The 23,480-nt window shown below is 51.7% G+C and overlaps 1 protein-coding gene across 2 annotated transcripts in view; it reads right to left on the minus strand.

Moving 5' to 3' along the window:
* RNF213 (ring finger protein 213) overlaps positions 1-23,480 on the minus strand; it is a 98,403-nt gene that overhangs the window by 11,395 nt on the left and 63,528 nt on the right. For both annotated transcript variants that reach the window (XM_026483953.4, XM_044378781.3), the window contains exons 38-57: positions 23,229-23,374; positions 21,920-22,074; positions 19,833-20,051; positions 19,311-19,492; positions 18,544-18,664; positions 15,071-15,171; positions 14,774-14,956; positions 13,917-14,086; positions 13,718-13,817; positions 9,709-9,820; positions 8,942-9,152; positions 8,514-8,704; positions 7,510-7,632; positions 6,609-6,719; positions 5,767-6,009; positions 5,422-5,503; positions 4,059-4,093; positions 2,705-2,799; positions 1,420-1,579; positions 287-467 (exon numbers count right to left, since the gene is read on the minus strand). In XM_026483953.4, the coding sequence (XP_026339738.2) occupies positions 287-467; positions 1,420-1,579; positions 2,705-2,799; positions 4,059-4,093; positions 5,422-5,503; positions 5,767-6,009; positions 6,609-6,719; positions 7,510-7,632; positions 8,514-8,704; positions 8,942-9,152; positions 9,709-9,820; positions 13,718-13,817; positions 13,917-14,086; positions 14,774-14,956; positions 15,071-15,171; positions 18,544-18,664; positions 19,311-19,492; positions 19,833-20,051; positions 21,920-22,074; positions 23,229-23,374 (2,921 nt within the window). The remainder of the gene's footprint in view (positions 1-286; positions 468-1,419; positions 1,580-2,704; positions 2,800-4,058; positions 4,094-5,421; positions 5,504-5,766; positions 6,010-6,608; positions 6,720-7,509; positions 7,633-8,513; positions 8,705-8,941; positions 9,153-9,708; positions 9,821-13,717; positions 13,818-13,916; positions 14,087-14,773; positions 14,957-15,070; positions 15,172-18,543; positions 18,665-19,310; positions 19,493-19,832; positions 20,052-21,919; positions 22,075-23,228; positions 23,375-23,480) is intronic.

Genomic DNA, 23,480 nt, shown 5'->3' on the forward strand with positions numbered 1-23,480 from the left:
TCCCAACAGAGTGCCAGACACCGGTCTCTTGACGGTGATGACTCACACATCGCCTGTCCTGGACGATACATGTCCCTTGTGCAGCAGGGCCATCGCACACCAGGCTGGCTTTCCCCCCCATGCACACACATGTAACACCGCTATGCACATGACCCCGGTGTCACAGGTCTTGGCCCGACAGGGGAAATGCTAAGACGAGCTGTCCTCCTGTGTGCTGGTCCATACACTTCTCCCTGCTTCCCCTTATCTGATGTGTGTGGGTGCTCCCCCCCCGCCCCGTGCTCACCCCAGCTGGAGAGGTGGCGCTGCCCTCGGAGCAGGCTGCACAGCACGAGGTGCACCACGGTGGCGGTCTCGTCAGCGCTCCGTCCCAGCGTCTTCGTCAGCTGCTGCAGGTCACTGTGGACGTGCTGCTGCAGAAAGCCTCTGGGGTCCTGCACCGGAGGCTTGATGATGTGCCTGAGCGCCTGCGGGGGCCACGAGACACAGCACCTCGTCTGTGGGGAGCCAGCGCGCCCGCACAGCCCGGGAAGGAGAGCCGGCCCCGAGGCAGAGGCCGTGTCTCAGCTGGCGCTGGGGCGGTGGTGGGAGCGCCGCGCGAACATGGGCGGCGGGAGGAGGCAGAGCAGTGGGGGCGACTGCCTTCCACATGACCGGCGCGAAACAGTCTCACGGCCCTGTTCTTAACTCCTCAAAACCACGCTGCCTATAACCCGTCACTCAAGCAAGGTCTTCCTTCCTCAAGACGCATGTCTGTGAGCCTGCGTGGGAGCAGCCTCGTTCCGAACTCATTACAGCCACACTGTGTACAAACCTAAACAGGATCTCAACCCCTCAACGTTTGCTATGGCGGTTAATCCCCTTAGAGGAGACGCATGTGCTTTCCCAGAGCCACAGCGAAGATGCGGGCCAACGCCGCATTACAGGAGCCTCTCCGCTCCTGGGTGCACACCGAGACATGGAGTGCTCCTTTAACACGGACTTTAGGGGCGTCTGAGTGGCTCAGTCAGTTGAATGTTGCCTCTTGGTTTTGGCTCAGGTCATGATCTCAGGGCTGTGAGATGGAGCCCCATGTCAGGCTCTGCTCTCAGCGTGGAGTCTGCTTGGGGTTCTCCCTCTCCACCCTCCCCCCTGCTGTCTATATTTATATTTATATAAATAAAGTCTTTAAAAAATAAAATGGGTTTTATGTAACCTGACATGTAGTTCCCCGACACCATCACATGCCACGGTGGGGAAATGAGGATGTATGAATGACCTACTGCTCTGTGGATTAGGGAACACTGACAGGGGAGGTGTCCTAGTCCACGGGAGGTGGCCACAACTCTGTAAGCAAAGGACTCATGATGAAAACCCCACAGTGGGTGGTTAGGAATGAACGAGCAAACACATGGTCTGGCAGGAGCGGCTATGCTGTACCTGAGGGCTCTGGGCCGCTCCCAGGAGCAGGGCCAGGTGCGTGAGCAACCGGATGAGCAGGAAGGCCACTGGGGACAGCTCTCGGTCAGACACCACCGCCTCGCCTCCGGGCAGCGGGGCTCCCAGCACGTGGCCAGTCTGCGTTCTGTCTGTATTGTTACTGGAGAGGATAAGAGAAGACAGGGTGGAGACTGAAGACGGTCATCTCTCCTCAGCCCTAGGGGCACACCCTGGATTCCTGGGCCCTGGAGACGAGGTTTGCGTTCTGAAGAAATCGGTGTTCTAGGACTTACTCTTGTAAGCCCAGACCTCTCGCCTCAGGGTCTTCCATCCAGCCTCCCCTTCCTGGCTGACCACAGCTCACAATATTCTCAGTGTGAAGCGGCTGAACCAAGTGGTTATTTGTGCAATCCCCGGACCGTGTGTCAGGACAAGGTCTGCACCTGCTTCTCCCACTGAAATCATCGTGGGGAGGGAAGCACATAGGCTAAGGATGGCCTGAGTTTGGGACAGGTGACATCGACATCGGGACGTGTACACCAATCTCATTTTCCCAAATTGAAAACCGGGATTGAAGGCCTGGCAAAGAATTTCGTATCACGTCTAGATGGGAGACACAGTATGATAGATACATTCTGTTGTAAAAATACTCGATGTTCTAGAACATTCTGATGGTTTGTGAAGATAAGAGGCTAGGGTATTTTAAACTATAACAGCACCAGAAGAGCCAAAATGTATGATGGCCACAGGGAGGCCCCGTCAGCCATCTGGGGGAGCACGAGGAACCACACTCATCTTGAGGGAAGGCTGGGATAGGGACACCAGCTACGCATGTAGATTCCAGAGCGTGTGGTAAGAAAGACTGTGTCTCCTTCACTTCCCGCAAACAGTGGAGAAAGCTGAGTTTACAAGTGAGACAGCGTGAGCTCAGATAGACAAAAACCCAGTTTGTGGCTCTGTAGACCTCAATGTCCCTCTGATTTAGGTCACTTGGGTGTGTCAAGTATATTTCTATAGGGGGCATGCCCCGGGCCCACACAGAAGACATCTGGATAAGACATATTAACGTGTGGTCTGCTTTGCATTTAAGAGCCTAGTCAGCCAAGGACAGATCAGGCACCTGTGACATGACCACGGGGACCTTGCGATTGAGATACGATGTGACACAGGCCCAAATGCATAACAGTAATTAATACCGTACTTAGCAGCAACTTATCCACTGGAATAGAGACAGCCCAAACACCCGTGGTTCGATCACTTAGAAAAGAAATACACTCCTACATACTTGATAACTTGGAATCCAGTCTCAGGTCTGTGATTAATCCCTCCAATTAGAGCACCGCAGTCAACGCAACGGCTCTGCTCCATCGGCCTGCCGCACTAGGACAAGACAAACGTGCCCCCGCTCAGTTTCGGAGGAGTGGCGCTTCGTGCACAAACACCACCTGCAGGCCAATCCACATGTGGCATGGGAGGTGGCGATGGCACGTGGATTGCTTGTTCTACTGTGAGCACGTGTCAGTGATGCAGAAGTCCCGAGACACAGGGCAGATGCCCTGTGCAAATATGGTGCCCGTGAGTACATGTGGACGTTCTAAGCAGGAGAGACAGCTTGGGTTTTACTCCCAAACAGACACTTTGTAGACAAATACGTAATCAGCCTTCCTTTCTCACACTCACTGCTCTTCCCCACCCCCCAACCACCACACCAGGGCTTATTATCTAGCACCAGAAACCTACTGCAGCCTCCAAAATTAATTCCTGAACTCAGTTTGGACTTTTTTATTAAAAAAAAAAAAAGTAACCATATGATTTGCTCCTTCCAAAGCCTCATTTTTCCAAATCTGGCTGTGGGCTGGTGTATACTGTCAATCGCAGCCTGTAACAGGCCCCAGACCTCAGGCCGTCAGAGCAGAGAGCGGTCTCAGGAAGAATGTGTCTCGCTCTCCCCACTCCGTAGATGAGGAAGCAGGCGCACCTCAGAAACATGCAGTGCATACGGATCGCCTTTCCTCCTCTAGGCTCCCATTCACTTTGCTCAGTTCAACAGCCCGCTGCTGCAGCAGCAGAGGGACACCATGATGGGCCCTGGCCGGACGCTGCGGAATGCAGACGTGAGGCGCACACAGCTCTCTCCGCCAGGGTTTACCACCCAGAGTCTCATTTCCTGTCCTGTGGTATCTAGAGCACATCTCCTCTAATCCAGCCTATGGACCAGTCAATGCTTGCACATGTCACTGACCCCACGCGGCAGTGGCTGGGAAGGATGGCTAGCAGCAGTTTTGTCTCCCACAGGGACTTGGGCAACGTCTAGACACATTTTTGGTTGTCACCCTGGTGACCTGTGGAGCTCCTGGCATCTGGTGAGTTGAGGCCGGGGATGCTGCGCAGTGCCCTAGCAGAGCCCTGCCCTAGCAGAGCCCACAGTGCTCAGGACAGCCCCCAGTACAGATGGAGGCCTGCAGGCCCTCTGTACCGTTTACATGTTTGGTTGGAGCACCGTAAAAAGCCCTGAAAGGAGTCTATGTTCTCTAGAAGGTCACGACCCCCGCTAACCTCTTCCCCCATGGCCCCCTGCTCAGATTTAGAGGAACAAACGTTTGAGCCCCGCAAACAGCACCCCGAATACCAAGACTCACCTCTCCCACAGAGCACGGGTGACCATTGGGACACACTGTTAAAAGAACAACAGGAGACACGTTGGCTGGTGAGGTTTTATGTAATGACCTGAGGTTAAGAAAGAAAGCCAACGCTCTCCTCTCCGGCCTGACCAAAACGAGACTTGGAGTCCCGGTCCTGAGCACATTAGTGAAAACTACACGTGCGCCCATCTGACAGAGCAGGGAGAAACTCCATTACAGTCCCCCGCCCGGGCTGCTTCAGGAGGCAGCGTCCGCCTATTTCATACTCTTTCTCTTTGATTTTTTTGTCTTTAAAGAGCATGAGTTTTAAAAAAGATTTTATTTCCTTATTTATTATATTGAGAGAGAGAGAGAGCGCGCGTGCGCGCGCGCGCGCGCGCTCAAGGGAGGGAGGGAGGGAGGGAGAGTGCGAGAGGGGGAGGGGCAGAGGCCAAGGGAGAATCCCAAGCAGACCTCCGCTGAGTGGGGAGCCCCATGCAGGGCTGGATCCCAGGATCCTGAGATCATGACTTGAGCTGAAACCAAGAGTCGGACGCTCACCGACTGAGCCCCCCAGGCGGCCCAAGGGCATGTTTATAACAACTTTTACAATTAGTTTAAAAGGATTATTGGCTCAGGGGCACCTGACTGGCTCAGTCGGAGGAGTATGCGACTCTTGATCTTGGAATTATGGGTTCCAGCCCCACCTTAGGTGTAGAGATTACTAAAAATAAATAAATAACCTTAAAATAAAAAAAAAAAAAGAGAGAGAGAAAGGGAACCAGGAAAGGCCTGGCTTTCTCTGTATAAAAAAAATAAATAAAAATTTTAAAAAAGGGGGCGCCTCGGTGGCTCAGATGGCGAAGCGTCTGCCTTTAGCTCAGGTCATGATCTCAGGGTCCTGGGATCGAGCCCCGTATCGGGCTCCCAGCTCAGCAGGGAGTCTGCTTCTCCCTCGGCCTCTTCCCCTGCTTGTGCTCTGACTCTCTCTCTCAAATGAACAAATAAAATCTTTAAAAAAATTAAAAAAAGAAAAAGATTATTTTCTCAGGCAACAGCGAAGTTTACATAAAGTATGGGTTACATTACTTGGGCTCCTAGTTCTGTATTTCAAAAAGAAATATCTTTGGGTCCAAAGCTTGGTTGACCTGGCCCCTGCCTGAGCCACTGGTGTGGCTCACATGCGGATCACTCCCCCGCCCCTGGGACGGGACTCAGGAAAGGCCTGGTGCACATCCTCCCCAGTCGGCAGGGCTCCCTGTTCTGCAAACCCCCCAATCGTGGAACAGGGCAGGCATCTGGGACCTTCAAGGCACAAACCACAGGGACCCCAGTTCAAACCACAGAGGACGGTGACTCTGTCTCAGAACCTGACACTTACTGTACCAGAAGACTCCTTCCAGACCCTTCCAGCTCCGAGCCTGAGCCAGCAAGTCTTCGGGCATCGTTGGAAGATAAGCACCCTGAAAAGCCAAGAAAGCAGAGAAGGCTTCAGGAAAGTGAGAGCCTGGGCTGGATGCCACTGCCCTCAAGTGACGAGGTGGACTCTGGACTCTCTCTCTTCTCCACCCGCAAGTTCTCCGTCGGGAAAACAGAACAAGGGCTCTCGCCATCACTGTGGACTCGGGCGTCAGGTGGGACAGAGGCAAAGAGAGGAACCATGAGACAGAGAGCTTCAACAGGTCCCCGGGGACAGGCCGCTGGAGAAACCACACCCCAGTCTTACCGCCATGTCAGCCGGGGAGAAGGCCAGATTCTGCAGGGGTTCCAAGACTTTGCTGTGTCCACACAGGAGGACAATCGCAGCGTGAATAGCCAGTTCGGTCACTGTGCCCTCAAGGCTGCTGTCCCTGGCACCTGTCCTCAGCAGGGGCAGCGTGTTAGTCACAAGGGAGGTTGCAAAATGTCTCATTTCCGGAGAAGACAGGACCTTGCTTTCCTCGATGAACTTCTTCAGAGCCTCACATTGCTGACAGGAAAAAATGTTTTAATATTGAAAAATATATCAAAGAAGAATATGATGTGAAGCCAAACGTCTGCTCTTAAGTCAGGCATACGTGTTGACGCGAATACTTATCAAATATGGAGAAAATACGGTTTGAGGGGCGATTATCCAGACAAGAGCAAGCACAGCGCCACACACCCAAGCACTAACTCCGACGGTTTCTCACGTTCTTGACTTTGCTTTTCATCGTAATTCTGAAAGTTCTGGGTGACACAGAAATCATTCCTCCAGATAAGAAGGTTGAGGGGCGCCTGGGTGGCTCAGCTGGCTGAGCGCCGGACTCTTGATTTCGGCGGCGGTCATGATCTCAGGGTCATGAGATGGAGTCCTGCATCGGGCTCTATGCGCAGCGCAGTCTGCTTCAGACTCTCCCTCTCCCTCTGCCCCTCCCCCAGCCTTGATAATAAATTAATCTTAAAAAAAAAAAAGGTAAGTTGAGAACCCCCATCCTAGATTAAAAAAAAAAATTATGGGCGTAATTTGTTTGTGGCTTTTACTTCTATTCAGAAAAGTCCCTCCAGATACCGGAGACAGGAAGCACTGCCCCGAATGCGGACACTCACCTCTGGCTTAGGATGGAGGTTTGTGTCGCGGAACTGGTACAAAGTGGCAACCTCTCTGAAGAGCGCTAAGAGTAGGTGGGCCGCCTGCTGAGGGCCGGGGTTCCTGCAGAGCTGAAGCAAGAAGCAAGGGCCCCAGTGAGGCTTGCAGCCATTGCACACGTCCACCTGAGGGCCAGAGTCCTGCTGATTCAGCCCTTCAACCAGGGGGAGGCCGGGGAGCCCTTCCCAAGACCTAGACGCCCACCGCTGTGCACCTCTGAGACCACGGGCCCCATAAATATTGTGCTGTGAGACGCGGTGCACGTTATCAGATGGCTTAGGACACAAGTGACAGAAATCACTGTCAATTTTTCTGGCCACTTCACCATTCCTTGAACTTCTCCTGGGCGGAAAGAGGCTGTCTATGTACTTCCTCACTTCCTGGCACAGCGCCAGCGTAAACAGGGACTCAAAGAGGAAGCAAGACCAGAACTGCGGAAAGATTAAGTGCTAAAAACCCTGCCCCTTTATGAAAATAAACACCCCCCTCAGCACGGCCAGGAATCCTCACTGTGCGCAGAAGGAATTCCCCCAGTGCTGCTCGCGTGTCTGCCATCAGGGTGACCTTGGAGGAAGTGAGGCTCCAGCAGGGTGTCGAAGGAAGTAACGCACGTGAGCAGTCAGTGGGGAGCTGCTAAGGGCCCTGGCCTGGCGGGTCAGCAAGGTCAAGCACATCTGTCTCCTAACTGTCGCTAGCAGCCTCCTGTTTCAGACAGGCACGCCGAGGCCGTGGACACATGATGCCCCACGTGGCATGTCACCCTGGGGCACCTCTTCCACTGGGTCATCTGACACAAATGAGGCAGCTGCAGGCTCTAAGGGGTGCCATTTGGGACAGAGGGAGGCCCAGGGCCTGTCCTACCTTTGGATCAGCCACAGTAGCCAGCGGCTTGCACTCGAGCATGGCTTTGCCCACGGCGTCACGAAGAGCCTTATATTCGTCACCATGCACCAGGTACAGATCCATCTGGCTTGGCTGACCCTCCTGCAAAGCCCAGGAACCCAGGGGTTATCACAGCGGAGGGGGCGAGGGCACGGTTAGCAAAGAACCATCTGGAAAGGTAAAGGAACTGGGTAACCAGTAGAGGTCCAGCCTTGGGCAGGACAGTCCCCTCTCGTCCAGAGAAGGGGTGAGTGGGTAAGAAACTGGAGGAGGACGCAGCGCTGACTCTGTTGCTGCATCCTGTCTCCACTGAGAGCAGAGACCAAAGGCAGGTGACTGCTAGAATGTTGACTATAAGCTCCCATCAGGAGTGAAAAAGCAAGCCAGGATTTTTAGTGTAATTGTTGTAACCCCAGGAAAGGGCTACAGAGGGGCCCCCAAGGCTAAATTGCTACAATTCTATTATCCTCATTCTCATGCTTCCTGTCTGCCTGCTGAGGAGAGAAAGGACTTCTTCTATAAGCTGAATCACTTTTTTTTTTTTTAAGATTTTATTTATTTGTCAGAGAGAGAGAAAGAGAGAGAGAGTGTGCACAAGCAGGGGAGTAGCAGGCAGAGGGAGAAGCAGGCTGAGCAAGGAGCCTGATGTAGGACTCGATCCCAGGACCCTGGGACCATGATCTGAGCTGAAGGCAGACGCTTAAACCACTGAGCCTCCCAGGCGTCGCAAGCAGAGTCACTTTTAATTTGCCAAAAGCAAAAGCCACAGAATTGTTCTTTGGCTTTCTGCGCGTCAAACTGGATCTGAAGCAATGCCTCAAATAGGCTTTTCTGCAGGGAGGCGACAGACCAGAAGCACACGCACACCTGTCCCCCGCGGCCGGCCACCTCCACAGCGTCCCAAGCTGGGTCAGGTTAACCAAAGCGGAGACACAAGGGACCAGAGCAGCCGGGGGGCGGGGGGCGAGGTCAGGTGTTCTCACCTGCTCTACCATGGCCTCCTTGGGGAACATCCACTGTGCCGGATGGCCCTGTCTGCAGAGGCACTGCACAAACGCCATCCCTCGCTGGCTGGCGAGCTTCCGCACCAGGTACACTCGGTACCAGTCGTTCCTCACTTGTCCGCAGAAGCGCTGCACCTGCTGCAGGTAGCACTGCTTCTCCCTGGCCAGCTCTGCAGAGCCCGAGAGGGGGGTGAGCAACGGCGGCCCAGAGCACCTGCCGCTCGCCTGTCCAGGACACGGAGCCAGGCAAAAGGCAGGCACCCCTGTCTCCAGGAACCCACAGTGAACACACCAATCGAGAAGGAAGGGGACACGGTACAGACCGGGATCGCTCTGGGAACTCCCTGAATGTCTAAATCACGGGGTCTCGAAGCCTGGGGTAAAGAAAGGTGCAGAAGGAGACCTGCCTGAGCCCTCCTGAAGCTCACTGAGGAAGTCAGAAGCCCTGTCAAGACACAGGCGGATCCTGGCCATCTCCTGCAGGTGTTCCACCGACGCCTCGCAGGCGGGCTCCGGGCCGTACCGCCACGAGTAGGTCTTCAGGAAGACCCCCTCCTCTCTCAGGTACATCAGCTCCTCGCTGGTAGACAGAGCACTAGTCTTCTCATACAGTGAATCCTAGGGAACAAACCAGAAAAAAAGGATGTTGTTCTTTTTAGCATGCACATCCCCAACCTTCCGAAGCCTCCACACCGTGACAGGGGAGAACAAGATACAAATACCGTTACCGAGTTTGAGGGTAACTGTATTGAATCATGGCAAACGAACGTCCCTTTTTGTGGGGTGGGGGCAAGAAGGAGGCAAAGTGAAAACATATGAAAAAAACCCCACATCGTATGATCTAATTTTCTCAAACACCTTGTAAAATTTTGGGAAGTAACAGAACAGGGAGAATAAAAACGAAGAGTGGTCATAGGCTTTCCAGCTGGAGATGAGCACGGTTAAGGAGGAGGGGGGGGTTCTGTTCTCTGGCCAGGCCCGTGTGTGGCAGGACACACAGCCGCGGGGGCAGAAGCAAGGCTGCGGAAACCCTTTCTGTGTGCGCGCAACAACGCATCTGTTCCTTTCACCAACGAAAATGATCTTCTGTGAATTTTCAGACACTTTTCCCCTGAACCAGCCACATGGTGCAATGAGTCTGGGGGAGTCGGGCCGGCAGTTGTGGCGTGCTCACCTCCAGGCAGCTGCTGAAGAGGATGTAGAGTTCGGTTTTGTCTTCAGTCACCAGGGCCTTCTCCTCCAACAGGGACAAGTACGCCTGGATATAATCTTTCACTTCTTGGAAGCTATGGAAAGAGAAATAAGGTACCTGGTGGTCCCAACGTACGAAAAAAAAGAGAGAGAGAGAGAGAGAGAGAGAAAGTGTCTGTCTACCTACCTACCTGGCCACCTCGCTCCATCTCCCTGTATATACACATACCCACGTAGATATGTACACAGTTCGTAACAACATTTTATTCAAAGTATTTTATTTGTATTTATTCACTTATTTTTAAAGATTTTATTTATTCATTTGACAGAGAGAGAGTGAGGCAGCACAAGCAGGGGGAGCAGGAGGCAGAGGGAGAAGCAGGCTCCCCACTGAGCAGGGAGCCTGATGGATGTCTGGCTCGATCCCCGGACCCCGGGATCATGACCTGAGCGGAAGGCAGAGGCTCAACCGACTGAGCCACCCAGGCGTCCCCTACTGAAAATATTTTAGGGCAATATTGGAGGAATACAAAATTCTGTATTTTAGACCACCTGTTCTCAGACTTTTGGTTTCAGAGCTCCTTTACAGTCTTAAAAACTACTGCAAACCCCAAAAAGCTTTTGTTAATGTGGGTTCTATCTATCGATATTTACGATAGTTGAAATTAAAACTGAAAAAAGGGAAAATATTTATCGACTCATTTAAAATATAAACCCATTACATGTCAAAAATAAACAACTTTTTTAAAAAACCAAACTATTTTCGAAAACAAAAATTAATTAGTAAGCAGAGGGGCTTTGTTTTCCATCCCTGCAAACCTCTTTAATGCCTGGTTTAGAGAACTTCTCTGGACTCCGCAATCTTGCTCCTGCTTCCGGCAACAGTGAAGTAGATGAAAAAAATCCGGTCTCATACATTTTGTCGTTGGAAAGAAAGATACATTTTCACAGTATTTCCAGATGATGGTGAATATTCTTCTTTGACACGACACCAAAACTCGATAAATGATCATTTCTAAAGGTTAGCTGCAGTGTGCAACCTGAGACCACATCAGTGCACTTTCCATACTCAATTACATTAAAATGACCTGCCGTGCACTTTAATGGATTTTTTTTTTAAACCGATGCGTGATTCTGTGACATCATGCACTGGTCATCTGGAAAATACTGGTTCACTGATCTATGCTGATCTTGCAAATGCTGACATTGTCGTTTCGTGAGATATTTTTAAACCCTCACCTTCACTAGCACCACTGCCGGTACCACCAAACAGGCTCCCAGTCTGAGGGAGCTGACAGGCCTCGTTTTCCAGAACTCCAGTATCTGCTTCAAAGCCTGAATTTTCTCATTAGCCACAAACACTGTCAGTTGCCCTCTTTGCTTGTTTTCGAGAAAATGCCTGCCAAGCGCCCAGCTCTGAATAACTGCAGTGTGCCGGTCGTTCTTTCAGGCACGAAAGCGATTCCATAAAACAAGAGGCCAGCTCGGTGCGTAACTCAAGAATTGCAGCAGAGATTTTCCTTGAGAGAACGGTTTACTCTGGCATGCAGCCAGAGCCCTTTGTGCGCGCTTCTCATTTTGACAGAATATTAAAACGTCATGGCCTCAAGGGTGGAGGTTAAGTGAAATGAATGGTTTTGTGGCTTCATCAAGGACATTCTTACGTGAGACTGGCATTTGCTAACACTACGTGTGCATGACTGGCTGCCATGGGGTTTCCTGGTGCTGGGACGTCAGCAGTGTCTTCCTCACTGCTTCTGTAACATCGCTGCCAGGACTGATGTGTTGAAAAAGGCAAGGACCATCCTGTAGTGTTTTAAAATGGATTTGACCTCGGGGACCCCGCCCCCCGCCCACCCGGCTGCCACCCACGGTTCACAGACCGACACTTAGGAAAAAAACCACAACACTAGGTCCATGCCGGGACCACAGATGCCTCTCATTCGGAGTGCTGTCGACACCCCAACACCCCATCTAACACAGGAAGTACACAGCTGCAGTCCACACTTGACGGAGGGAGGCATGGCCTCCCTTCCAGCGTGGGGCGCAGGCGGCCGGGGGCTGCGAGCCCAGGGTGGGGGAGCGCGGCGCTCCTTCTCCACAACTCTGCGGCCAGGGTCTGCCTGGCCCGGTTAGTGGGCACAGCAAACAAAAATGTTCAAACCGCCGGAGTGCAGAAGCAAGAACTTCTCAACCCAGAGAATGACGAGGCAGATTGTAAATCATGTTTTAGGTCTTGAGATTTTCTTTTTGAAATCAGTACTGGTGGTGCCTGGGTGGCTCAGTGGGTTAAGCATCTGCCTTCAGCTCAGGTCATGATCCCGGAGTCCCGGGATAGGCCCTTGTCGGGCTCCTTGCTCGGTGGGGAGTCTGCTTCTCCCTCTCATGCTCGTGCTCTCTTTCTCTCTCACCCCCTCTCTCAAATGAAGAAACCTTAAAAATCAAATCAAATCAGATCAGTTCTGGGGGTGCTTGGGTGGCTCAGTCAGTTCAGCATCTGATTCTTGGTTTTGGCTCAGGTCATGATCACAGGGTCGTGGGATTGAGCCCTACGTCAGCCTACAGGTTCAGCAGGGAGTCTGCTTAAGATTCTCTCTCTCCCTCTGCTCCTCCCCCCTCCTCTAAAATAAATACATCCTTAAAAAAATAAAATAAAAAATAAAAAATAAAATGAATTCTATAATGTTTAGTCTCTAAATATTGAAGAATGAAGCATTTCCCCTTAAGGGTACTATTCCTACTCCCATTAATGTGTCTACTCTATATGTCAAGATGTATGTGTGTCACTGACTATGTTTTCATTTCTCTAAGCAAAGAAATTCAAATTAATACAGATCTCACACATTTATCAAAATGAGTAAAAATGACATCAAAAGAGGCTCTTTTCAGATCTCAGATCAACTTGACATATATGCCTTAAAAACCATTTTAAGTCACAATAAGATACTACTTCTCTAATAAAGTGTATTTTAAAAGACTTTTATTTGCAAATCCTTTAGAAATCCTGTTTGAACAGACTATTTCACAAACAATGAAAAGTAAAAAAATAAATAAATAAAAAGCAAAATGAAATGTCCGTAGACAAGGCTGAAGAAGATCCACATTCTAAATGTAAATCTAATCTCTGTTCCGAGTCTGCTTTTGAGACACTAAAGTTAGAAATAGTTGTTTCTATTGGAAATTTTTTTTGTTGTTTTTTTTAAGAGAGAGCGAGAGAGAGCACAAGCAGGGGCAGAGGCAGAGGGAGAAGCAGACTCCCCGCTGAGCAGGGAGCCCGATGCGGGGCTCGATCCCAGGATCTGGAGATCATGACCTGTCCCAAAGGCAGATGCTCAACTGACTGAGCCACCCAGGCGCCCCTGCTGGAACATTTCTTAGAGCACCTTGATTTTGCCGTCACCTCAAAGAATGCCGTGTCAAGTCAGAGCACAGGCCAAGTGTATAAATTTTCCTCGGAAAGAAGCCTCTGAATAGAGATCAGCTTCCTAAGAATTTTCTAAAGTAGCATAATTTGACAAGACCGTTGAGTGTTGGCACCACAGGGGCCTCTCTGTCCATTCACAGGATCAGAGAAACTGAAACACCGAAATGAGACATAGGTTGGCATGCCGGACCACAAGGGTGAGGGGACATTCCCAGTTACCAGCTCCCGGATCACAGGACGAGGCAGCTGTGTAAGGGGGCTCAGAACTGCCAGGTCCCATCCCCAGGTTCCCACACACATCCCAGCACCTCACTCCTCTCCCCGAAATCTTCTTCCTCCTTGCTAACAAGGTACTCGTGGTGACGCTGAACTCATGTGCCTACAGGTGAACACGCCATGCCACAACCAGTACAGATAAAGAAACCAGGTGGTCCCTTCTGGAAACGCTTCCCAAAATCATGAACTACCTAGCGGTTCAGGCAAGGATGCTCGGCAGCAAAGCAGCAGCCATGGAGGGAAGCAAGAGGCAAGGCTTTCTAGAAGCAAACCCCATGCTAGCTGTGCTCACCTGTACTTCAACAGCAGTTTCAGTACCACTGAGCGGATGACAGGGGTCTTATCCACAATGTCATCGAATGGAGACAGAGATTTGGTGTGTTCCCGGTGTCCTTAAACCAGAGGGAGAGAGGTGGCTCATGTTCCCATCAGCCATAAAGAAGTGAGATGAGGAACTGGGTTTTTAGGTCTACAGGAAAAAAGCAACTTACTTTGGGAAGTGTCTCTTAAGAGCTCCTTTTGCACAAAGAGTAAATTTAGCAGAACATCGATCACCTCCTTCTGTGGTGGAGAATTATCTTTGAAGCACACGGTGGAGACCAGGTCTAGGAAGAAACTGTTGCACAGCTGCCGGACGCAGGCGTGTTTCTTGACTGCCTCCCTTGGGAATGGTTGGAATGCACAGTCAACGGGCTTGCAGAGAGAGCTCCAGCATCCCTGCACACACCGTGCTTTGGGATTTGGATGGCATTCTGTGTCTTTCAGTAAAAAGATTCCACTATCTCCTTATGTTGATTGAGCTGGGTGCATACTGCCTGATGGTATGCAGACTTGTCTCTTTCTAGGAGCTCTTTGGACCAGCCAGCAATACCCCTCCATCCTAAAGTCTGTGAAGATCCCACACCCTGGGCTGACCGTGCACTCCAATTTCAGGAGGCATCGGAAGGGAGGGGAGCCACTGCCGGAGTGGAGCTGAAGGTCACCGAGCCACAGAGCTTCTGCTGGTTTCCACTGCTGCTCCGAAGAGCGCGGCCAGACAGGAGCTAGCTTTGCCCTCAGTCATTGGAGGCAAACTGCCTGCGTCCTAAGCTCCTTGGGTGTCCTGTGATGGTTTTATCTAATTTATGACTTTCTGCTTTATTTCCTCTAATCGTGTTGTCTCCCAGATCTACGCTTGGGTGTGTCTTGCGGAGGAAATAATTTTGAGACACGAGGCGTTTATGAAGGTGGCAGTCTCTCTTAGGATGGTTCTCTAAAGTGAGGTTCTCTAAGGTTAATATGGTTTATATTTCTGAATACCATACTTGCCCCAAAAAAAGGAAGAAAAAGAAGAAAAAGGGTGATTTACCTGTGCTCTTGGGACACCATCAGAGAGTAGTCTTCTGGCAAGTCTGTTAAACAGAAGGGGCATCTCATCTGCCCTAGGGTGAGGCAGACCTTGATGCAGCTCAAGCAGAACACATGGTCACAGGGCAGGCAGACTGGATCCTGAGCGTCTCCCAGGCAGACGGGACACGGCTGAAGCTCGACCCTAGAATCCAAGCAGAGGCACCAGTTCTGAAGCGGAGACGCTGGCTGTGAGCGGCCGCAGACCCCACACGTGCAGCCGCCCCCTGCCACAGGGATCTCCAGCCGAAGATCTCACCTGGCGAGGGTCTTGCTGGCCTGGGCCTTGCAGTTACGTAGGGTATGCATCACTGTGACGAAAGGCCTGTACGTCTTGATGTCAGAGTCGTCCTGCAGATACTGATGGAGAGAGGAGCAGTGACAAGGAGGCTGATGAGCCACGAGGAAGGGCAAAGGTCAGTCAGGCTAGACCACTTTCCCCAGGGCAACACAGGGCATGCACTGGGCGCCCCCCTCCCCCAGCTGCTGGGCCCTGGGACTGCTAAGTCAGCCTGCAGGGCAAGGCCTTTCTGTTTTCAGCAGTTCCTTTAGCTCTGAATGCTCTTCTAGCATTAGGCTGCACTTGGGGGAGGATGAGATTCAGCACTTCTGATTTTCCTCTCTTCCTCTCTTTTTCTCAGGTTTACCTTCTCCTCCCATTATGAGATATTTCAAACTTTATTTTTTTATTTCTTTATTTTATTATTAAATTACTTGAGAGAGAGACAGAGAGAAAGCTCAAGAGCACAGGCAGAGGGGAGGTGCAGAGGGAGAGGGGGAAGCAGACTCCCTGCCAAGCAGGGAGCCTATGTGGGGCTCCATCCTGGGACTCCAGGACCACAACCCGAACCAAAGGCTGATACCCGACTGACTGAGCCACCCAAGTGTCCCAAAATGATATGTGTTGTTAATATCTTGCTAAATTTGATTTGTTCATCAGCAGCCTAATTCACAAGGAAGCAGAGAATTTGAACAGATATCCGTCCAAAGAAGATGTACAAATGGGCCACAGCCCATAGGAAGATGCTGCACATCACTGGTCGTCGGGGAAATGCAAATCAAAGCCACGATGAGATCCCACCTCACACCCACTAGGACAGCCATTACAAACCAAATGAACCAAAAAACAAGTGTTGGCAAGGACATGGAGACACTGGAACCTTGGTGCATCGCTGGCAGGGGCGCAGTGCTGCAGCCCCTGCGGCAAACAGTTCGGTGGTTCCTCAGAAAGTTAGACATAGAGTCTCCATATGACCCAGCAATCCCACTTCCAGAGAGATCTCCGAAAGAATCAGAAGCAGGGACTCATACACTTGCACACATTACTCCCTGTCCCCAAAAGGTGGCAACAATGTGAATGTCTATCGGTGGATAGACGGATGAAGTGCACGTGGTCCCTCCACGCGGTGGGTGTTATTCAGCCTTAGACAGGAGGGACATCCTGATGCCTGCCACGTGGATGGACCTGGAGTGGCTGTGAAGCCAGCCACTCACAAAAAGACAAATACTGGAGGATTCCACTTGTGTGAGGTCCCTAGAGTCATCACATCACAGAGACAGACAGGAGGACGGTGGGCACCAGGGCCAGGAGGAGGGATGGGGAGTCAGTGTTTCATGGGGACAGAGTTCCAGTTTTTCAAGATGAATGAGTCCTGGAGACACAGTGGAGATGGTTGTACAACAGTGTGAATGTGCCTGACGTCCCCAATCTATGCACCTAAAGGTGGGGAGAATGATATTTTAGGTGATGTGATATTTTACCACAATGAAAAAATGGCAGTAGTCTAGTGGCTGGACTGTGGTTGGTAAGGATAGGGACGTTTCAGACTAGAAAGCCGATGGCCTTATGCTCTGCACACATCTGGTAAGACTGTCCCATGGGACCCCGTGGGAGGCAGAGCACAGGGCAAGAGAATCTACCCACGTACCTACCTACATCTATCTATCTATCCATTCATCCACCCGCCCTTTCTCTCAGAACTGAACAGAATATCCATCTTTTTGCAGCTTTTGCCGAAGTCCTGTGGGAGGCTCTGCCGACTGCTAGCACAGGCTAACTCTAAGCGGCAGCTCTCAAAAGGCAGGCCCAGAAGAAGATACGAGTTGAGACCCCAGGCCTTGCCCGGTTAAGACTTCCTTCCTAGCCAGATGACAGGAGCCAGCCTTGCAGGCAATGCTTCCCCCTTCCGCCTCCTGTTGCGAGTGGCCTCAAGGCTAGCCTTGGAGGGGACAAGGAGAGCACGAGGCCACACACACAAGAGCCTTCAGATGTGAAAATACATGAGAGAAGACCTCTGGCTCTGGTCATTCACATCTGGATCTGACTGGGAAAAAACAAACCAGAAACCCAGTAAGTTCCTGGGGTGACTTTATTGCCCTATACACCTCCCCGTATCCCTAGCCTGCAAAAGCCTGCGTGTGTATGCACACCGGCATACAGGGACCTGACAACTTCTCTTTCAGCTCACCGGGCACCTGGCCATAGGAGCCACACTGGACTGGCTGGAAGGAAGGATGAAGCAGCCCCCAGGGCTCCTGGCCAGTGATGGGGCAGGGCTTGGAGAGGGGCTACACGGGGCCTCTGTGTGGGAAGAAGGGTATCATGGGTTCTCGGGCCAACCCCAGGTTGCAGAGCACTTTTTCTAGAGTTCTTTCTCTGTTTTTCTATCAAAAGAACCTCCAGGTTCTACCTGGGCATATGGTCATGCCGCCCAAGGTGCCCGCATTGCCTCTGCACCCAGCTGAGGCCATGACTGCATTTAGGACGGTGAGCCGTACATGACCCGCAGTGGTGTGGACATACTGTGGCTTGTGCTCTCAAAACGGGCCATGCTTCGTGTCCTGTGGCACATGAGGGCAAGAAGAGCCTTCTCAGACCACAAGGCGGAAGCCGTGCAGTGAGGATGACAAAGGGACAACTCAGGGGAGCTGGGCCACCTGTCGGGGGGAGTGGTCTGCTGCCCCGGACTGCTTAGGCTCACATGGTCATATGAGACAAGTAGGCTTATGTTTTGTTTCTGCCACTGATCTTCTGGTCCCCGAGGAGGAGACTGGCTCCTGGTGTCCACGTCAGCCTCCTCGGAGCATGCCCCTGCACGTCAGAGCCTGGGCAGCTAAAGCTACTACGTGTGTTTGTGCGAGGCTTCAGGGGTAACTAAGGCAGAGGCCATCTTTCACTAAGCGGCCATCGTTGCTGAGCATGTGGGCACAGAGATGGCGGCTTTTCCTGCAGAGCACTGTCCTGTGCGTCGCTAACTCTATGAAGCGTGTCAAGCTGCAGAGGCCCTGGGGCTTGCCATTTCCTTGGTCTAACCACAGCCCCCTGCTTAGAAGCCCACAGCCTGGTGGCACTCTTGTGCAAACCTGGCCTCCCCAGGGGGCCAGGCTGCTGGGCTGGACAGGTCTGAGGCCATGGGAGGCCTGGGTGGAGCCCACCCCTCAGCTGTCCCCTGGGTTCCAGGGCATCTTCCCGGCCTCAGCCTGAGTCGCTTCTATTCCTGCTGGGGAACCCTGACTGGCGCTCATGAAAGGTAGACAGACACCCACACACAGCAGACATCGTGGCTGGTGTGATAAAATCACGCTCCTCTGCACTTCCGGGTACGACTCTCAGACAGCTGGAAGGCGATGTACCGCCCCACAGATAAATGTCCGATGATGCCTCGGGGCCCTGCACCCTGGAAGGAGGCACGCGTGCACTGCTGGCTAAGCTGGCCTGGCCCAAGCACTCACCTTGTTTAGCAGGAAGACGTACTCAGTCACCAGCACCTGCAGCTCAGGAATCTGGCTCTCGATCCCCAGGAGCACGTGTTCCACGAAAAGGGCCACAGGGAAAATGCGGTTCCAATGGGTTCTGTAAGAGATGGCAGTCACTCCCTGAGCTTGAACTATAGTATCTGAGACGCCAGGAGAGGGGGCAGGGTGGGATCAGAGAGAGGGGTGGGGTGAAGGCAGATGGAAGACTCGGAGAGGAGCCCTTTGCTGCGTGCTCCCAACCCCCAGCCACCTCCCAGCCCCCTCTGTGTCCCCACCTCCTCCCTCAAACTTGCAGAGCAGAGGGGACCAGGGTGCCACGTCCTACCCGCAGCCTGGGCAGTGTGAGTACTGGCCCCCTCTGGAAGGCCAGCATAGGACTTGCCCGCTAGGAAGCCTAACCTAACTGCTTGTCCCCTTTCCTCTGCCCTGCTGGTCCCTGTTGTCCTGCCTGGGGCCCCTTCCCACTGCTCCCTTTTGCCAGCATTTCTCCAGTGGGACACCGAGGACCTGCTCCCCATTCTGTCCCGCCTGTACCCCCAGCGCTCCCTGAATGCAGTTTCCCTTTCTGCGTCTCCAGCACAGGCACGATGCCTGGCACTGAAGAAGGTTCAGCAGATGTGATGCGATGTGAGTGAGGAGAGGACCCTTTTCCATGGCAAGAGAACCCCATGTGCCCAGAACCCGGTCAGCCACAGGCAAGCACATGGGGAACGGATGAGTGGGGGCCGGCCTGCTGGTCTCACCTAACTTCCCTGATGAGATCTCTGGCCATCCTCCCGCAGCTCTGCAGGTACCCGTCAGAGCCCAGGAGCTCCAGCGGCATGGACAGATTCTTCACCATCTGCAGCCACGCCTGGGGGCTGGGCTGCAGGATGTCCCTCGTCAGCACCTCCGTGCAGGCCACTGCTGCCAGTGCATCCAGAGTCTGGAGAGACAGAGAACAATCCCCTGACAAAGCAGCACCCCACTCCTTGTCGCTGCTCTAAGTGCTAAGTGCAGAGGTCCAGGCCGTGAGCCCCGTGTGTTCTCATGTGCCAGGCTTGGAGCCTCATCTTTTCTCATCCTGGGACATAGGAGGCATGAGTCAGATGTGTTCCTCACATCTCTGCCTTACCTGGGCACACCTGCCCCAGGAAGCGGTCTCCCGTGCAGAACATGACTCCTGGGCTTTCCCAACCCCAGGCGGCCCCAGAAACAACCCCCATCTGCTCCAGGAAGGCCAAGCCCTGACCCTAAGCACAAACTGTCCCCACAAGAGGCCATACCAGCTCATGTCTGTCCAATCGGGCCTTCCACGTGCCTTCTGTTATGTTGTAAAACAGCACTTGTAGAATCTGGGGGCAGATATTCAAGATTCTGGACAAGTTCTGCAGCCGGCCCCTGAAGTGCTGGTGAGCAAGGTGCACCCACGGTAAGGAGACCTCTTCCTGTGGCCGCTGTGCTTGCACTTGATTGACGCAGGACCCTAGAGCCACCCGTAAAACCTGGGGTGAGAAACAAGCTTTTAGTGTACAATTACAAAGAAAAGGTAAGTCTCACAGTAGAAAATGTAAACTGCTCAAAAATGACAAAAGAGAACATTAAAAACCACACACACTGTTACCATCCCTGGGTACTTTTTGGTGTCAACCCTTCTAGGCATTTTATATCCATATCCTGTCCCCGTTTTGTCCTCAAATTATAACCCCAGTGTATTCCTAATTTTCCCCCATTTAATATCACATTATGAACATTTCTGTCACTAAATACACTTGAAGAACACCACTGTTAATGTGTGCACCAATTACAATAACCATTCATCAATCAAATGGCTGTAATTTAATTTGCCTGACGTTTTATGATGGACAATTAAATTGTTTCTATTTTTTCATTTTAAGGAACAAAGCTGGAAAGAACATTCCTATGGATAAAATGTGTGCCCACATCTGATAACACTCTCGGGACAAAAACACCAGTTCAGATTTTGTAAGGTTCCCAATCTGTCCCTCCAGGCTTTTCCAGAAGCACACACTCGTTCCCAGCACCATCAGCAACAGAGGAGCATCTGGCGGTGTCTCAAACCAGTCCTGCACACGGGCAGGTAAAGGCAGTATCTAAAAACCACTCACATTCTGTTGACTACCAGTGAGGCTGGCTAGTTTTTCTAGTGTTTCTAGATCTCTGCATAATTATTCTGTTAATTCTTGGTTTATATAACTTTCACCTACTTTTTAAAATTAGGAGACTTTCTGGGGTGCCTGGGTGGCTCAGTTGGTTAAGCAACTGACTCCTGATTTTGGCTCAGGTTGTGATCTCAGGGTCATGAGATCAAACCCTGTGTTGGGCTCTGCACTCAGTGGCAAGTCTGCTCAGGATTCTCTCCCTTTCCCTTGGCCCCTCCCAACCCCCCAGCTCTCCCTCTGGGGACTCCAGGATCATGACCTGAGCCAAAGGTAGACGCTTAACTGACTGAGCCCCAAGGAGACTTTCTAATTAATTTCTTATTAATTCTTAAGGATATTTTATTTCACTTTAATTTTTTAAGTAGGCTGTATGCCAGGCGTGCAGCCCAGCATGGGGCCTGAACTCAGGACCCTGAGATCAAGACCTAAGCTGAGATCAAGAGTCAGACTCTTGGGGCGCCTGGGTGGCGCAGTCGTTAAGTGTCTGCCTTCGGCTCAGGGCGTGATCCCGGTGTTCTGGGATTGAGCTCCACATCAGGCTCCTCCGCTGGGAGCCTGCTTCTTCCTCTCCCACTCCCCCTGCTTGTGTTCCCTCTCTCGCTGGCTCTCTCTCTCTCTGTCAAATAAATAAATAAAATCTTAAAAAAAAAAAACAAAAACAGTCAGACACTTAACCTACTGAGCCACGCAGCCCCCCAATTTTATTTTATATTTTTAAGTAATCTGTACAGCCAACATGGGGCTCGAACTCACAACCCCGAGATCAAGAGTTGCATGCTCCACCGTCAGAACCAGCCGGGTACCCCAAGATTCCTAAGAATATTTTTATTAACCCTTAATCATACTGGTTGTAAATATGTTCTCCTTAATTTTGTCACTTTCTTTTTTTTATGCACTCAAGTCTGAAATCCTTCGGTCAGCAGAAGCATCCTAAAGTCCACTAAAATTTCAGTTACTGTTGCTGCCTGTAATGGTCAGTTAAATATTCACCTAATTTTCTTCAAAAGAAACTCCCCATTTAAAAAGAAGCTGTTGCAGGGAAATTGGAGGTCTTCCTCGTATTAATGAAAAGCCCGTGGTTTGGGGGTCCCAGGTGGGGGCTGAGGGTCGAGCACACTCCACAGTGGAAGAATGGCTCGCACCCGTCCATGTGACACCAGCGTCACCCCGCCCCAGACCCCAGCACCTACCATTAGTTCTTCCCAAGTGGACGCTCTCATCGTCAAGAGGAGGAAGTCCCTCACGTAGCACAGAAACAGTTCTCGCTGCTGTTCTGCACTGAGCTGAGCAATAAACCTGCCCAAAGGGGTCTGCTGAAAGATTTCCACTAATTTCTTCGACATGCCTGCAGAGGAGAGCAAAGAAGGGTGTGGTGGGAGAACGTGAGGCGTGACTCTTGCCCTGTGTTCAGAACACCTCGCATCTCCTGGGGAAGGGCAGCTCTGCAAACAGTAACAGCACATGAGGCTCTGCTGAATGGCAGCTCTCAGCAAAGGGGAACAAGCTGCAGGATTTAATGGTCCTTTCTAGACATTTTAGATGTTTTTCCAGTGGAGTAACAGAAACAAAAGCAGAGCAGATGTTAGATTTGTCACTAACAGCCCAGCTAGCCCCAAAGGGATAAAACGACCTGAGAGAGACCAGGCTCTATGGCTAGCCACGCTTCAGGAACCCCAGGATCCAAGTGGGTCAGGAAGAGTGGGCTGCTCTTCAGGGGCGGCAGTCACATGCTGCTCAAACCAGAAAGATCTGCCTCTAGTGGATGAGTGCTGGCCCCCAAGTCACAAGCTACCACAGGAAAGCAGGGTCAGTAAGGGTACGGCCTCGAAAAAAGGAAATACCCTTTCCTCAGAATAGAGGCTGCTTCAATTTATTCAGAGAAAGTGGCAGAATGCACACCCAGAGAAGTAAGAGGTCAAGTATTTTGACCTTTTGTTTTTTTTTAAAGATTTTATTTATTTATTTGGGAGAAAGAGAGAGAATGAACGGTGGGAAGGCGCGGGGGGGGGGGGGAGAGACAGAGGGAAACAGAGAAAGAAGCAGACTCCCCACTGAGCAGGGAGCCCGACTTGGGACTTGATCCCAGGACCCTGATATCATGCCTAAGCCGAAGGCAGACGCTTCACCGACTGAGCCCCCCAGGTGCCCCTTGACCTGTTTTTTTCAAAGGCAATACCATAAGTAAATTTTGAAAAGACTATCTCACGTATGAAAGATGACTTCTGCAAAAGCATGCACCATGCCCAGATTTCCTGGGACGCCTATGGCCAAGCTGCCTGGCCTGTGATGGCAGAGCAAGGAGCCTCGTGGCTCAGGACACCGAGCGCTCAGTCTGGCGGAAGCTATTCCACTCTAGTCGCTGACACTGTTGGGAAAGGCTCACTTAGGGACATCTCCTGAGTGCTGGTGCCCTAGTTGTCCAGAAGCCTCCAAATGGGAATGACCCACTTACGACGGGGAGTCAGCACACGTCCTGTTTCACCACAGCCCTGAGCTCACCTTCAGCTCCAGTGATGTACTGAGCCTGGACCCCCAGCTCCTCCAGATAGTCTTTGATTCTCCAGCTAAATGGGACTCCACTGGACACGTCCTCGAGAGGGCTCATGTAGTTCTGCACCGTGATGTAGGGCATCTCACTTTTAGATCTGCAGTCAAGGCAAAGGAGGACAAAGGACAGGATCAGTGAGAGTTTGCTCAAGGCAGGAGACACACAGTGATGCCAGTTTCTCCCCAGGCTCAACAACAAGGGTG

Source organism: Ursus arctos, unplaced genomic scaffold (genome assembly GCF_023065955.2).
Source record: "Ursus arctos isolate Adak ecotype North America unplaced genomic scaffold, UrsArc2.0 scaffold_24, whole genome shotgun sequence".
Classification (NCBI taxonomy): Eukaryota; Metazoa; Chordata; class Mammalia; order Carnivora; family Ursidae; genus Ursus; species Ursus arctos.